This window comes from Leuresthes tenuis, unplaced genomic scaffold (genome assembly GCF_036924035.1).
Source record: "Leuresthes tenuis unplaced genomic scaffold, fLeuTen1.0.hap1 SCAF_18, whole genome shotgun sequence".
Taxonomy (NCBI): domain Eukaryota; kingdom Metazoa; phylum Chordata; class Actinopteri; order Atheriniformes; family Atherinopsidae; genus Leuresthes; species Leuresthes tenuis.
The window spans coordinates 19,150,429-19,163,057 of record NW_027325372.1 but is presented as its reverse complement, the minus strand read 5'-3'; the positions used below and the strand labels follow the sequence as shown (position 1 = coordinate 19,163,057).

General features: G+C 39.4%; 1 protein-coding gene across 1 annotated transcript; it reads right to left on the bottom strand.

Moving 5' to 3' along the window:
• Positions 1–369: 369 nt before the first annotated feature.
• Positions 370–11,319, bottom strand: LOC140274829 (sodium-dependent neutral amino acid transporter B(0)AT1-like). The gene is made up of 12 exons (XM_072370200.1): positions 11,115–11,319; positions 8,934–9,074; positions 8,682–8,819; positions 8,413–8,594; positions 8,211–8,321; positions 8,012–8,124; positions 7,754–7,882; positions 7,415–7,571; positions 7,130–7,334; positions 6,857–7,016; positions 994–1,156; positions 370–866 (listed from the first exon to the last, which is right to left on the bottom strand). The coding sequence occupies exons 1-12, from the start codon at positions 11,311–11,313 to the stop codon at positions 693–695; spliced, it is 1,872 nt and encodes a 623-aa protein (XP_072226301.1). The 5' UTR covers positions 11,314–11,319; the 3' UTR covers positions 370–692.
• Between the last annotated feature and the right edge of the window lie 1,310 nt (positions 11,320–12,629).

Genomic DNA, 12,629 nt, shown 5'->3' with positions numbered 1-12,629 from the left:
TCCTTCAAGTGATGGTGTGTTCAAAACTGGAATACAGTTAAATAAAAAACAAGAAACAAACTATAGCATGTAAGTGTAAAATTGTAGTTTTAGTCTCCTGTCAGTTTGCAGTGTCCTGGCCTGTTCAATGTACAGTATGATCCTATCAGTGCATGATATAAAACCAGTCTACGTTCTGTCAGTGTGAGTTCCCTCTCCTGGCCAGCTGGCCTCTCTACATCCTCTGCCCATCTGAACTGTCAGTAAATATTCTGTCCATCACATTGCTTCAAAATGGATTTTCATTTCTGTGTATACAGCGGCGCTGTGAGTTAGTGCATATTTGTTATCAACAAGGGATGCAGTTTAACTGCATCTGGTTACTGTATATTTCAATCAGTCAAACAGATTTTAATGGCAAAACTTAGGAAACCATGTTCATACAAAATATCTAGAGGTAAAGAAATCATCATATTCTGTCTGCGTCTTTAATACAGACAGATTCAGCTTTGTTACAAAGTACAATGAAACTGCACAAACCACGAGCAGAGCATTTAGTAACTTATAAATCAGTAAAGGCAGTGCTGGAAGAACTTGTGCATGAATTTAAATATGCAAAGCACTCCTCACTGTAGTATTTAAAATATTGTTCAGTCTTATATTGGTCAAATCTAGCAATAAATGATTTTACATTTTATTGTATTCTACAATGTTTAAGAGAATTCATCATTTTTTTCATTGGATTTTCTCCTTTGCTTGAAATAAACAAAGACTAGCCTAAATAATGCGTACAGAGGCACTGTAAGGCTGGGAACTCCTGCCAATAGAAAGATGATGGCACTAATCCATGAAGGGTATGGTACTGATGCGAGAACTGGAAACTTCTCCTGTAAATCATAAAGCAGAACCAGCAAGTTAACAATATTTCGTACATGCTATAACATTTACCATTTCTGATGCACATACTGTGAATGTATATGAACAAAGGTTATCCTTATAGGCTTGTGAGCTTACAGAGTTGGGGTCCCAGACAAGATAGGTGAGTTCTTTTTGGGCTTGAGTAACCAGGTAGAACACTAAGATAACCAAGATGATTAAAGGACTGATGAACCTCCATGAAACCTGCCAGAAGATGGATGGTTTATGTCCAATCATGAACTTAATGTCCTCATTGAACCTGCCAAAGAAAATCATTTTAATTGAATTAGAAAACTGAACTCCATTTACTCAGGAGCAGATTGCTGAGCCGATTCAATTCACTATAAAATGACCTGTTTGTTCAAGCCTTGATAAAAGTAGCACAGAAAAGACAGAATGTAAAGGTTAGGCTTCAAAACATGCATAGAAGATTTCTTATAATTGTAATATAAGGAAAAAATCAACAGTGGATGATTTAACATGGTGGAAGCATTTGAGTACTCCCATGACCCTGAAAAGCTACAGGATGTAATCTCCATGTGGGCTCAAACTCCTGGAGAAGGGCTGCTGGATTCTTAGCCCTCCAAACTTGCCCATGAAAATCGGATGGGCAGGGGTATACTCACAATCCCTGACTGCGCACTTCTGTGTTCGAGTTCTCCCCTGTGAGTGAAAGGGTTCCTCCCTGTGGAGTGAGTTCCAGGAGGAAAGGCTCTGGCTGTAGTTTGTGCATATTCCCAGAACAGCATTTCTCATAGAGTATCTGGTCTTCTTGGATTTTCCGAGTGGGGTCCTCGTATGGGTTGTCACTGGAGTATTCCAGTATGTGGGCAATGACGATGTAACGAGGAGAAAAGGCCTCCGGGATGAGAACTCAAGCAGTGTTTTGTTGTTGGACTTCTCTTTGAGTCATTAATTGTCCATCACAGACACCATGTTCAAGCACAAGGTGGTACATAAGTGTACTTGGGACCAGGCTACCTTAGGCTGAAGGTCGATTCATTTCAATCAACATTTCAACCTGTGTCTTGTGCAGTTGGGTGGAGAGATGAGCAGAGCTGTCAACTGATCACCAACAGGTGGTGGGTACTGGCAAGTACAGACATCAATAACAAAAAAGGCCACTTCAGTAAGCAAGTGAATTTGTTATTTGTAAAAGTGCCTCTGGTTATCAGTATAATTATTATCAAGTAATAATAAGGAGAAAAGCACAAAAAAACTATCACAAAAAAATTGCAAAGAATATTACCGCAAAAGTACCACAGGTGCCACACCATCTTGCAGAAAAACTGAGTATAATAATTAGTATTGTTGTTCACCATTTCATATTGGGACATCCATTCTCTTTTACAACTAATGTCACAGAAAGAGTTCACACACTGAAATTGTGTGGACTAGTTCCAACAGATCTATATTTCTACAGAATTTTCATTCTGAAAACAAATATAATTGTAATCACAGGATTGAATCAGAGACTCTAACAAATGGACCTGTATAGCCTCTTTTACATTACTTCATTGGGCTTAGGGTGGTTTAAAAGTGGCAAAAAAGGCCAGCTCAAGTGTTCTGGTACACAACAAGCCAGGATTGCAGAACTCACAGACGATGCTGTTGTTACTTGGCTGATTCTGCAACGCCAGCTTGATATGTTTAAGAGCACAGTGATGTTGGGTTGAGCTATTTGTGTTACATGTGTCAATTACAAGGAGGAACAACATCAGGTTAAAGAGTACATCTTTTTTTCACCTATAAGGTGCAACCTATGTGTGAAAGAGGCTTATTTTTTGATCTTGGTATACATTTGGAATATCCCCCACTGGGGGACGAATGAAGTATTTTTCTATTCTATTCTATTTGTCCTCATCATAGAAAACTAGTGAATGTAAAGTTGACAAAATATGTCAGGAGTGTGGAGCCAATCACAGCTAACCTTAGGCACAATAACATGTTTATAAACTTTATTCTAAAATAATCAAAAGTAATAGCCATTAGCCCCAATTCAGCTGATTTTTATGTGAATGTAGGCCTAAAAACAGTAAAGCTTTTAAACTCTAAAAGTAGATCATAAAACTGTTTTACTGTAAGGTAACTCTATTAATTTACTTGCATTCTAATCCGTTTGCATGTAAATCCCTCCATTACATTCAGGCAAGTACGTATACGTTCAGGCAAGTATACTTTTTTTTTCAATGAAATTTGTTTTAGCAGGAGAGAAACCACCTATGCCTTGTTAACACTGCAGTGCAGCTGTGCCACTTGAAAACTTGCACTATTGACTGTACAGCAATTGAAATCGATTGAAAAGGCATGCTATCGACTGAGCAGTGCATGCTGTAGACTGGGCAGCTCTCACTGACTGACTGAATAGCGTGTCTTGTTTGGTTAAGCTTATGATTTGTACAGCCTGCCATACATCGTGCTTGTTGTGGGGGCATCCACTGCACTCGCTTTTGGACACTGGTGTTGGAGAAAGCTGTAAAGCTGAGGAAGGATGCTTTTCGAGCTTGATTGTCCTGGGGCTCACCTGAGGCAGTTGGCAGGTATCATGAGGCCATAGGACTGTGACGTCAGTGGTTGTAGATGTTAAAATTTGGCTAGGGAAGAAAGGTGGAGAAGGAATTGAGGTTGTAATCAAGGAACTTCTTGCAAAACTTCCAAACTAGGAACATCATGGAGCGAATGAAGAAACATTTTGATGATTTCCTTAATCTGGTCATCATGTTCTCAAACAAGGTGGAAGATTCACTCCCAGATGCTGAAGGCTCTTGACACTGTGGGATTGTCTTGACTGACACACGTCTAAAATATTGCATTAAGGTCCAGAACAATGCCTATAACTTTCCTAATCTGCATATATTTAGTGGACTTCAGGAGGTATTATGACTGTGTCCCTAAAGGATTATGTTAGAATTCTGTGGGGGATGCTCTGAGAATACCAAGAACCAAACCCATTTCAGCTTCCTATATAACCAAAGCAAGGGTTGTGTCTGCATGCTTGGCACAAAGCCAATGGCTGCCCATTGTCATTGATCCTGTTTGTGGGGTTTATGGACTGAATCTCAAGGCGTAATGTGGAGAGAGGTGGGCATTTGTTTTGGGAGAGTCAGGACTGCATCTCTGCTTTTTGCATCTAAAAACATCAAGCCCTGACCCTCAGTGTGTATTAGTGCAGTTTCCAATGGAGTGAGAAGTTGTTGGGATAAATATCAGCCCCTCCAAATCTGAAGGTATGGTTCTCAACCAGAAAAGGGTGGAGTGCTCCCTTTGTGTAGGTAGGGGATCTTTGTCTCAGCAGAGGAGTATCTCGTCATCTTGTTCACAATTGATGGAAGGATGGAGTGAGAAGTGGAAAGATGCATTGCAGCCTTGTCGTTCTTACTGAGGGCTGAAGAGGAAGCTGTTTTCGATTTACTGGTCCATCTACATTCAAACCCTCATCTAAGGTCATGAGATTAGGGAGGTGACTGAAAGTAGAAGAAAGCAGATTAAAGTTACCCTCTGAGGTTGACTGGGCGAAAACACAAGATATCTTAGACATAAGGTGAGAGGCTTGTGCATCTGGGGGGAGCTTGGAGTAGAGCTGATATTCTTCAGCATCAAAAGGACTCAGATGAGTTGGTTTAGGCATCAGATGAGAATGTCCCCGGTTGCCTCCCTTTGTGCCGATCCAACAGGGAAGAAACTCCTTTGCAGACCCAGAACTCACAGGAGGGATTATAACCCTTCTTGCTTGAGCTTCAGGATCCCCCAGGAGGTGCTGGAGAGTATCGCTGGGGAGAGGTATGTCTGGCTCTCCTTTCTGGACATGTTCCCTCTGCCACCCGACTTTGAGTAAGGGGAAAATAATAGATGGACGGATGGATGAATTTGCTTAGCCTGTAAAACGTAAACAAAAAACAAAACAAAACAAACAAACAAACCTAAAGAAATGTGTTGAAACAGGTCATAGAGGCTACGTTCACACTGCAGATCTTAATGCACAATTCCAATTTACTGCTCAAATCCGATTTTTTATTTGGCTGTTCACATTATGTCTTTAAATGTGGTCTGTCTACAGATTACGATTGTGAACAGCTCATGCTCCTGAAGTGACCCGCATGCGTAGTTGATCATTGCCACAATGGTGTTTCAGGAAGCGACCATGGCTTACCGGTACTGCAGGACTGTATGGCTTAATGCTAAAAATCAGGGCTCCCAAGTCACGCAATGAGCGTGAGACACATGCATTTCAACAAGTTTACACTTACACATCACACATGGTATTTCTCATGCAGAAAAAAAAAGTATAATATAAATTTCTCTAGCTTGCTGCTATTGCTATGGAAATGGCAGGAAACAAGCGAGTCTTCCAAGAGTCTGAGCAGACCAACACCAACAACAACACTAATAATAATATAAGTAATGAAAGACCTGTGCCCGCTTGGCTGGGTTGCAGGAATGGTGGGGCGGGATTCTCATATTCTTGCCTTCATTCAAAACTTGAGAGCCCTGCTAAAAATAGTGTGTTGCGGTAGCCGGAAAATCTGTGACATCACGAAGGAGCAAGAGGAGAAAGAAAATTCAGATGTAAATGATGGCTCTATGCGGAGCAATAACTGCAACATCCGCACAGAGAAGTATTTGGACGCGGCGTCGGAGCCAGGAGTGATGGGATCAGGTTGTGTCTGGTTACACGGAGCAGGAATTCTTCCAGAGCTTTAGAATGTGGAGAAATACCTTTCATCACATTTGTCAGCGCCTCTCCATGAGACTTTCAAGAGGAGACACATCGTTCAGGAGATATATCTCCTTGTGAAAGCGAGTGGGAGTGGGGCTATATTGGGTAGCAGACCTTGGCCAACCTGTTTGGCATCGCAAAGTCCTCCGTTTGCGCTCATGTGCATGACTTCTGCAAAGCTGTGCACCAGGTCCTCATGCCTGAATATATTAAACTACCCTCGGGAGACGATCTCCAGGAGGTGCTGTGAGGCTTCAGGCAGAGGTGGGGTTTCTCCCCGTGTGCTGGGGCGATCGACGGGAGCAGTGCAGCGTGGATCAGAATGATGTTAAAGTCGCATTAAATGCGACCTGGCTGTTCAGACTGCAGTCGCATTAAATCCGATTCAGTACTACATTTAAAAGTGGCCTGATTCTGATTCGAGAATGTCAGATTCACTTGTGCTGTTCACACTGCCAAAAGCAAACCAGATATGGGTCACATATATGAGCGAAAAAAAATGGGATTCAGGTCACTTGCAACTGCAGTGTGACAATAGCCAGAGAGGAGGCACAATTATGCAAGTGAGTTACTGGTGAATTTGTCTTTATGAATGAACGCAGTAACATTTGTGGTAGACAAGCCTTTACATAATTTTCTGTAGGCTCCGCAATTTTAGTTTAAGCTAATTCAGAGATTTGCACAGAGACATGCAAAACTCTAAATATCATAAAAAGCCAATAACAATTTTTTTTACTGAATTGTTGATTTAGACCTTGAATAGATTTTCTGTTCATGATTTATAGGGCTGGTCTGAAATGAGGGATCTATGAAGCAGTGAATTCCTGATTTAGTTTAGCAAAAGTCACCCCTGTCCCTAACACTTCTATATTATAAATACAACTACTGTGTTTAAGCCTTGGAGGAGCCAGCCATGCCATTGAGCTGTTTGCTCTGCCTTCGTCACAGAAATGTAACTTCATTGAATGCTTTGGCTGCCTTCTTAAATGCAGAAGAATAATGAGAAAAAAGAGGATATATATGATACCATATGACATATGTAAGCTGCAGAATTTATCAGTGTTGATAACTTATTCTGTAGGTGCAGGGTTTTCAGAGCAGAGAGCGCTGCTTTTTGTCTTTCTTTTGAAACCTAATTCTCTTTATTTTTTTCACATTTTTTCAGTGATGTGACAAAGTCAGAATGCAGGTTTGTTTGTTTCACTTGTACTTTAGGCAAATACAGAAACTTTCCACACTCACCTGTCTATGCCGTAGATGTAAACAACAGCTATCAGCTCAAATAATCCAATGGTTAGCAGTGGAACAGATCCAGCAAAGTTGTCAAAGAGAGTTACCCAGTAAAGTCCTGAATTCTGCGCGAACAGGAGACAGATGATGAAGGAAACAATGCATGTTATTCCTGTAACACACAGAAAAGAAGGGGGGGAGCAAGGTAGTTTGTTTCAAACAAAAAGTCTTTTAGAGCTTGAAAAGCTGATTTGTAAAACTTTTTTAGGCTAGGAAACATAATACCAGTCACTGCTTCTTGGGGCCATTTTTCAGGCAGTATTTTCAAATCTTTCAAGGGGACCACCACTCCCTCAATGTTGCCAAAAAGAGTTGAGAGTCCTAGGCAGAGAAGCATAATGAAAAAGAGGACAGACCAGGCTGGGGAGCCAGGCATCTTGGTGATGGCCTCAGTGAAGACGATAAAGGCCAGACCTGTTCCCTCCACTCCCTGAACAAACAAATACAATGTGGATTGGAGTAAAACACAATATTATTGGAAATTTCACAGATCTTCATCAAAATAGTCACCTCACTGAGAAGTGTCTGCATGTCACAGGTGTGGATGTCGAGTCCAAGTATGACATCATAATTGGAGCTGTTCAGATGATTAAAGGCTGCATCGTAGTTGCTTGCAGTGATGCTGTCCTCAGGAAGTTCAAATGCATTTGATAATATCATGATGTTTCTAAGGAGAAAAAAAACAGTCAGAGAGATCACTTCAGTTATTGCTTTTAGAGTGTTAGAAATGTGCATATACAGTATTTAAATACTATGAATGAGTGAATAATGAATCTCACAAAGCAAAAGAAAATATACAATACTTCTGGGTCTCAGTGAAACTGAAACTCATGACCGATAACTACTCACTTTTCAATGCAGCTGTCATATTTCTCAGTGGCCCTGAAGCCAATGATGGAGTAGGTTACTGTTGCAGCATAGATTGAGGTTAGGCCAGTTACAGCAGTCAGGATCACAGCATCTTGCATGCAATTGTTGCTGGGCAAAAAAAAAAGAGCAGAAAATTGAAACCACATAACTTATTGAGCAGTTACTACACACACCTGAGTATGTTCAACTGCCGTAAGAATATAATAATGCACAATGGGACTTCTAAATGCCTCTTACTGAACAGGGTTGTAGCTTGAGAAGGAAATTAGGCCTCCCCACGCTATGCTAAAGGCGTAAAAGACCTGGGCACCAGCATCCAACCAAGTTGTTGGGTTAATCAACTCCTCCACCTACACACAGGAGACATCAGTTATTATGAAGAGTTGACGTTGGAGATGTAACTTTTTTTTTCTTTATTGGATGATTTTAAACATACCTCTGGGGTGAAGAGGAACTTAATCCCACTGAAGGAGCCTTTAAGAGTCAGTCCGCGGATGAGAAAGATGGCCAGCACGATGTAAGGCAGGATTGCTGTGACATACACTACCTGAGGTCATGGGAAGAAAATGAAAAATGTAAAAGGGTTTTGGCAGTAATGGTTAGATAATGCTTAGTTTTTGACTGCAGGTTTAATGCACCTTTCCTGATGTGTTGATCCCCTTAATGTAAGCCATACAGATGACTACCCAGGCAGCCAACAGACAAACCACCATGGGCCAGTGGATTCCTCCAGAGTCAGATATGGAGGTTGAACTGTTAAGAGTCACTCTGTAAAAGTAGTAATCCACAGTGGAACTCTGTTGGCATTCTGGTATAAATTCTGATGAGGCATAAAAAAAAGTCAGTTAATTTGAGAAGAACTGCGTAAGTAATGGGTTTTGGAATGTGTGTCTATAGTTTAAAAAACCTGTCTTATTTTCATTGAGAGGACACTGGCTCCAAGGCAGCGGATCTTGAAAGGAGTTAAAAAGATACCACATGATCCAAGCTATTAAGGTGTTGTAGTACAGTCCAATCAGTAAAGATACCAGCATGGACGCGATACCTGTGAATAATAATTCATTAACTGATATTGCCCTGACCAGAAGCCAGATATCCAGTAGAATATCAGTGTTATTGTGCAGCCAAAGACTTTTATGCCTCTGCCAGTGATACTCACCAACACCAGTCAGGTAGGGGCTGATGGCCCTCCACACTCCTACGCTGCCTTTCCTGAGACGCTGGCCAATGGCAAACTCCATAAGCAAAAGAGGCATTCCTTCCAGCACCAGCAGGATCAGGTATGGAATCAAAAAGGCACCTGGAAACAGAGCAATAGCATGATAATACAGATAGACTGTGGGCCAGGGTTTTCAAATTCAGGGATTTCGCTTAAAGCTAGGAATAAAATACTCGACTAAATTTAGCTTAATCCTAAAATGTTTTCGAGATGTTTATGATTTGTTCATTGACTCTCACAAACACATACCAAGTAAGCCAAAGCCAGATATTGCAGTTTCGGAAAAAAGGGCTGTCTAAATTGATCTATTTGTTTTTAACTCATGAGCATTATCTATATTTGGGCTGTTTTCCTTTTTTTCCTGTTTGTGTGGTTAATTTTTCTCTTTGTTGTTGTTTTGAGTTGACAGGTTTTTTCTTTAGTCTCTTTGTTATGATTTATAATTTCTTAGTGTGTCACATCTCTTCGTGGTCATTTAGAGTCTTGTTGGTTGTCTTTACTTCTCCTTTGTGTTGTCTTATCTATAATCTTATGTATCATTTTGATTGATTACAGAGCCTTTTTTGTCATATATTGTTATTTATTGTAAGTTTGTAGCCCTTTAGTCTCTTAGTGGTTGTTTATATATGTTTTTGGTTGTTTTGGCTCGTTGTTTGTTTCAATCTTTTGTGGTTGTTTTATGTCTTTTGGGGGAAAAAAAGGTAAAATTTGTTCCAATTCAAAGTACCCATGAACTGTCACTTAATTCAAATCTCACACATGGAACATGGCATTGTGATGATATGAGAAGTGTTACTTTATTTACCTATCAGTGTTACTAATGTTATCATTCATTGACTCATATTCTGGATATATTTTCTTTTGATTGTTTCACACAGCCTAACAGGTTTATTTGTTAAAATCAGCAGCCAACAACAGTGTATAGGCTCTCTAGAGCCATAATAGATTGCTCTGTACGTTTTATTTTATGTTCACAAACATTTTCTGGTAAATTCCCATCTCTGTCAGTTATTTTAATAGTTTTTGGTTCTTTAGTACACTTTTGGTTAAGTTTATTATTATGATCATTTCGTAAATATCCATAAGAAATGTTCATGTTTACTCCCTAAGAGGACTAGTGATTGGACCTTTTTCTTTAGCGTGTAAATGTTTACAAGCAATATCGATACTGGAACCAGAATTGCTAAATTCTTAACAATTACCATCCCAACCAATGAGTAATTTGAACAATTAGAGTTGTTTACACGTGGAAATACCCATGCAACCCACAATGCTCACAGTGCCATGGCATGAACAGTCCAAAGTGATGTTAAATAAAAGAAACAGAAACAGAAGTTTAGAAAGTAGCCAAATATCAATGTATTACAAAAAGAAATGTGCTTTTTGACTGGATATTTTTGATGAAAGTGTGACTATTATTTGCAAACATTCTTTCGATGGCTCATATTATTGTAATTATATTATTATAAACTCTCTCAAATATTTGGTTTCTGTGTGGGTTAGTGCCCTGAAAAGATCAGCTAAATTTGCCTCCAATGTCATTACACCCCAAAGCTGACTTAGATAGTACGTAAGACATTTTTCTGGAGTATTACTTCAAAGACGCTTAAGTGTGTGAAAAATGTACGAGACGACAATTAAAGTAACCAAAAACATCTCCAAAGCAAATGTACCAAAAATATCGTGACTAGTTCACTTTCTCAAGTATGTTTCAATGAAAAGAACAAGTTTGGTCCCAGTATAATATAAATAATACATCAAATCCAAATGAACTCAAATAATTTATTTTCAAGTTTGTGTCCAATAGATACTTGTAGAGTATTGTCTTATCTCAGATTTGGATACTGCACATGCGGTAGTAATACTATAAATCTGTGTTAGATACAACAGGCTTTTAAAAAAGAGAAATCACAGAAAATCATTTGATTCAGTTTGATTCAAAGATTTTCAATGCTCTGAGGTTCAATCTAAAACATTTCAAATGTTTTTGTAAGAGAAAAGATTAAGAGAGACTGACTGGCTCCTTACAGACCTTTGCTAATTGTACTAGAATAATGATGTAAACAGACAAATAAAAACGGGATCATCAACCACACTCTAACTAGTTACATGTGAGCTTACCTCCTCCGTGACTTTGACACAAATAAGGGAATCTCCAAACGTTGCCAATTCCAATGCAGAAGCCTACACAAGTTAATATGTACTGGGCTTTGTTGTCCCATTTGGGCCTGTCACCAACCTCCTCCTTCTCCATCCTTTCCAAATCTTCATAGTTGGGGATCCGGAGATCCAGTTCTGGGTTAGGAAGTACCAGTCTCATGGTGCCTCTTCTGAAAGTGGAAGTTAGTGTGAGCACTTACCACAAGCTTAGCAAGGTAGTAACCAGTTTATGATCTTTTACTGATTCTGTTCAAGATTAACAGGTGTACTCTGCCCTATTCTTAGAAGTTATGCCAATTCAATCAAACATTAAACATTCAAAACATTGGCACTGTGTTCCCTGCCATTGTGAAGATCTTGTGTTTGAATCCAGAAATTCTAAATTTTCCAAACTTTTGTTTGTAACTCAGTCACCTTTGCAGTTGTTGTATTGATGTGTCGTCCTCAGGTTGAATAAGGTTGAAAGGTACTATATAAATGTGGACTATATCAATGTCTAACTTTATCCCGCTTCTCACAAAACAGTGTAGGGTAGTGGTAGACTAAGCGTGTCAAAATAAGGACTCAAATTCAAACTCGAAATAGCAAGTTGAAAAGCAACAGTGCCAAGCTTGATCTGAAAATACAAGCCCATTGCTCGAGAGTCGGGTGTCCGTCCCTTACAAAATTCTTCATGTGATCCGTGTTACCAACACCACTGACCTTTTCCTTCAGCTGTTTACACTAGCCAAAAAATGTCGCATCACTTACTGCTGCCAAAGAGTAACTGGTAATACGTTACTGTATAGCAGTGCCCGTGTGTTGAAAAGAGATGATATTGAAAACTGTGTAATTAAAGCGGATAAGAATGCAAGAATGTGTTGAAGAACCACAAGTAAAACTGCTATCCAAGAGCAAAGTTCTCTGTTGTGACAATGTGAAGCAATGATGTCTTAAAGAAACAATAAAAAGCCATTAGGGGTTTTATATGTACATGTGTAATTCCATTAACTGATTTGTTTCATCCAGCCAAATATAGCTGGGTATCATCCGCATAACAATGCTAAAGACTCATCATTGGCACAACCTTACTGGAATCTGTTTGATGAATATGACTTAAACCAGTACACTACAGTTCGTTTAACTCCAATGACAGGTTCTATTCTCTGCAGTAAAATGTAGCCATAAATCCTATCAAATCCATGTTTTTGATTTTTGAAAACATGTACTAATTTTAAACGATGCTTGCAACATGTTTCAGAAAAATTGAAACAGGGAAAACAAAGGACTGTTTGAATATTCTGTTTGAATATTTGACCACTACACTTGGAAGAACAAGTGGAATTCAATTTAATTGGCTTTCTTCTACATACTGAGATTTAAGTTAAGAGTGCTTTCAGTTTGGAGAAGCAGTAAACATTTCTGACAGGCTAACACAGAGCAGGGACAACAGTATAGCCTTTTTTTGCCATCTAAAAAAAAACTTTACTTTTAAAA

Excerpts from the sequence above, each read along its gene's own strand:
- LOC140274829 (XM_072370200.1), bottom strand. The coding sequence starts at position 11,313 with ATGAGACTGGTACTTCCTAACCCAGAACTGGATCTCCGGATCCCCAAC. Across the intron at positions 8,125-8,210 it reads AGTTCCTCTTCACCCCAGAG|GTGGAGGAGTTGATTAACCC; the intron begins GTATGTTTAAAA and ends TCCTGTGTGTAG. Across the intron at positions 7,017-7,129 it reads GCCCCAAGAAGCAGTGACTG|GAATAACATGCATTGTTTCC; the intron begins GTATTATGTTTC and ends TGTGTGTTACAG.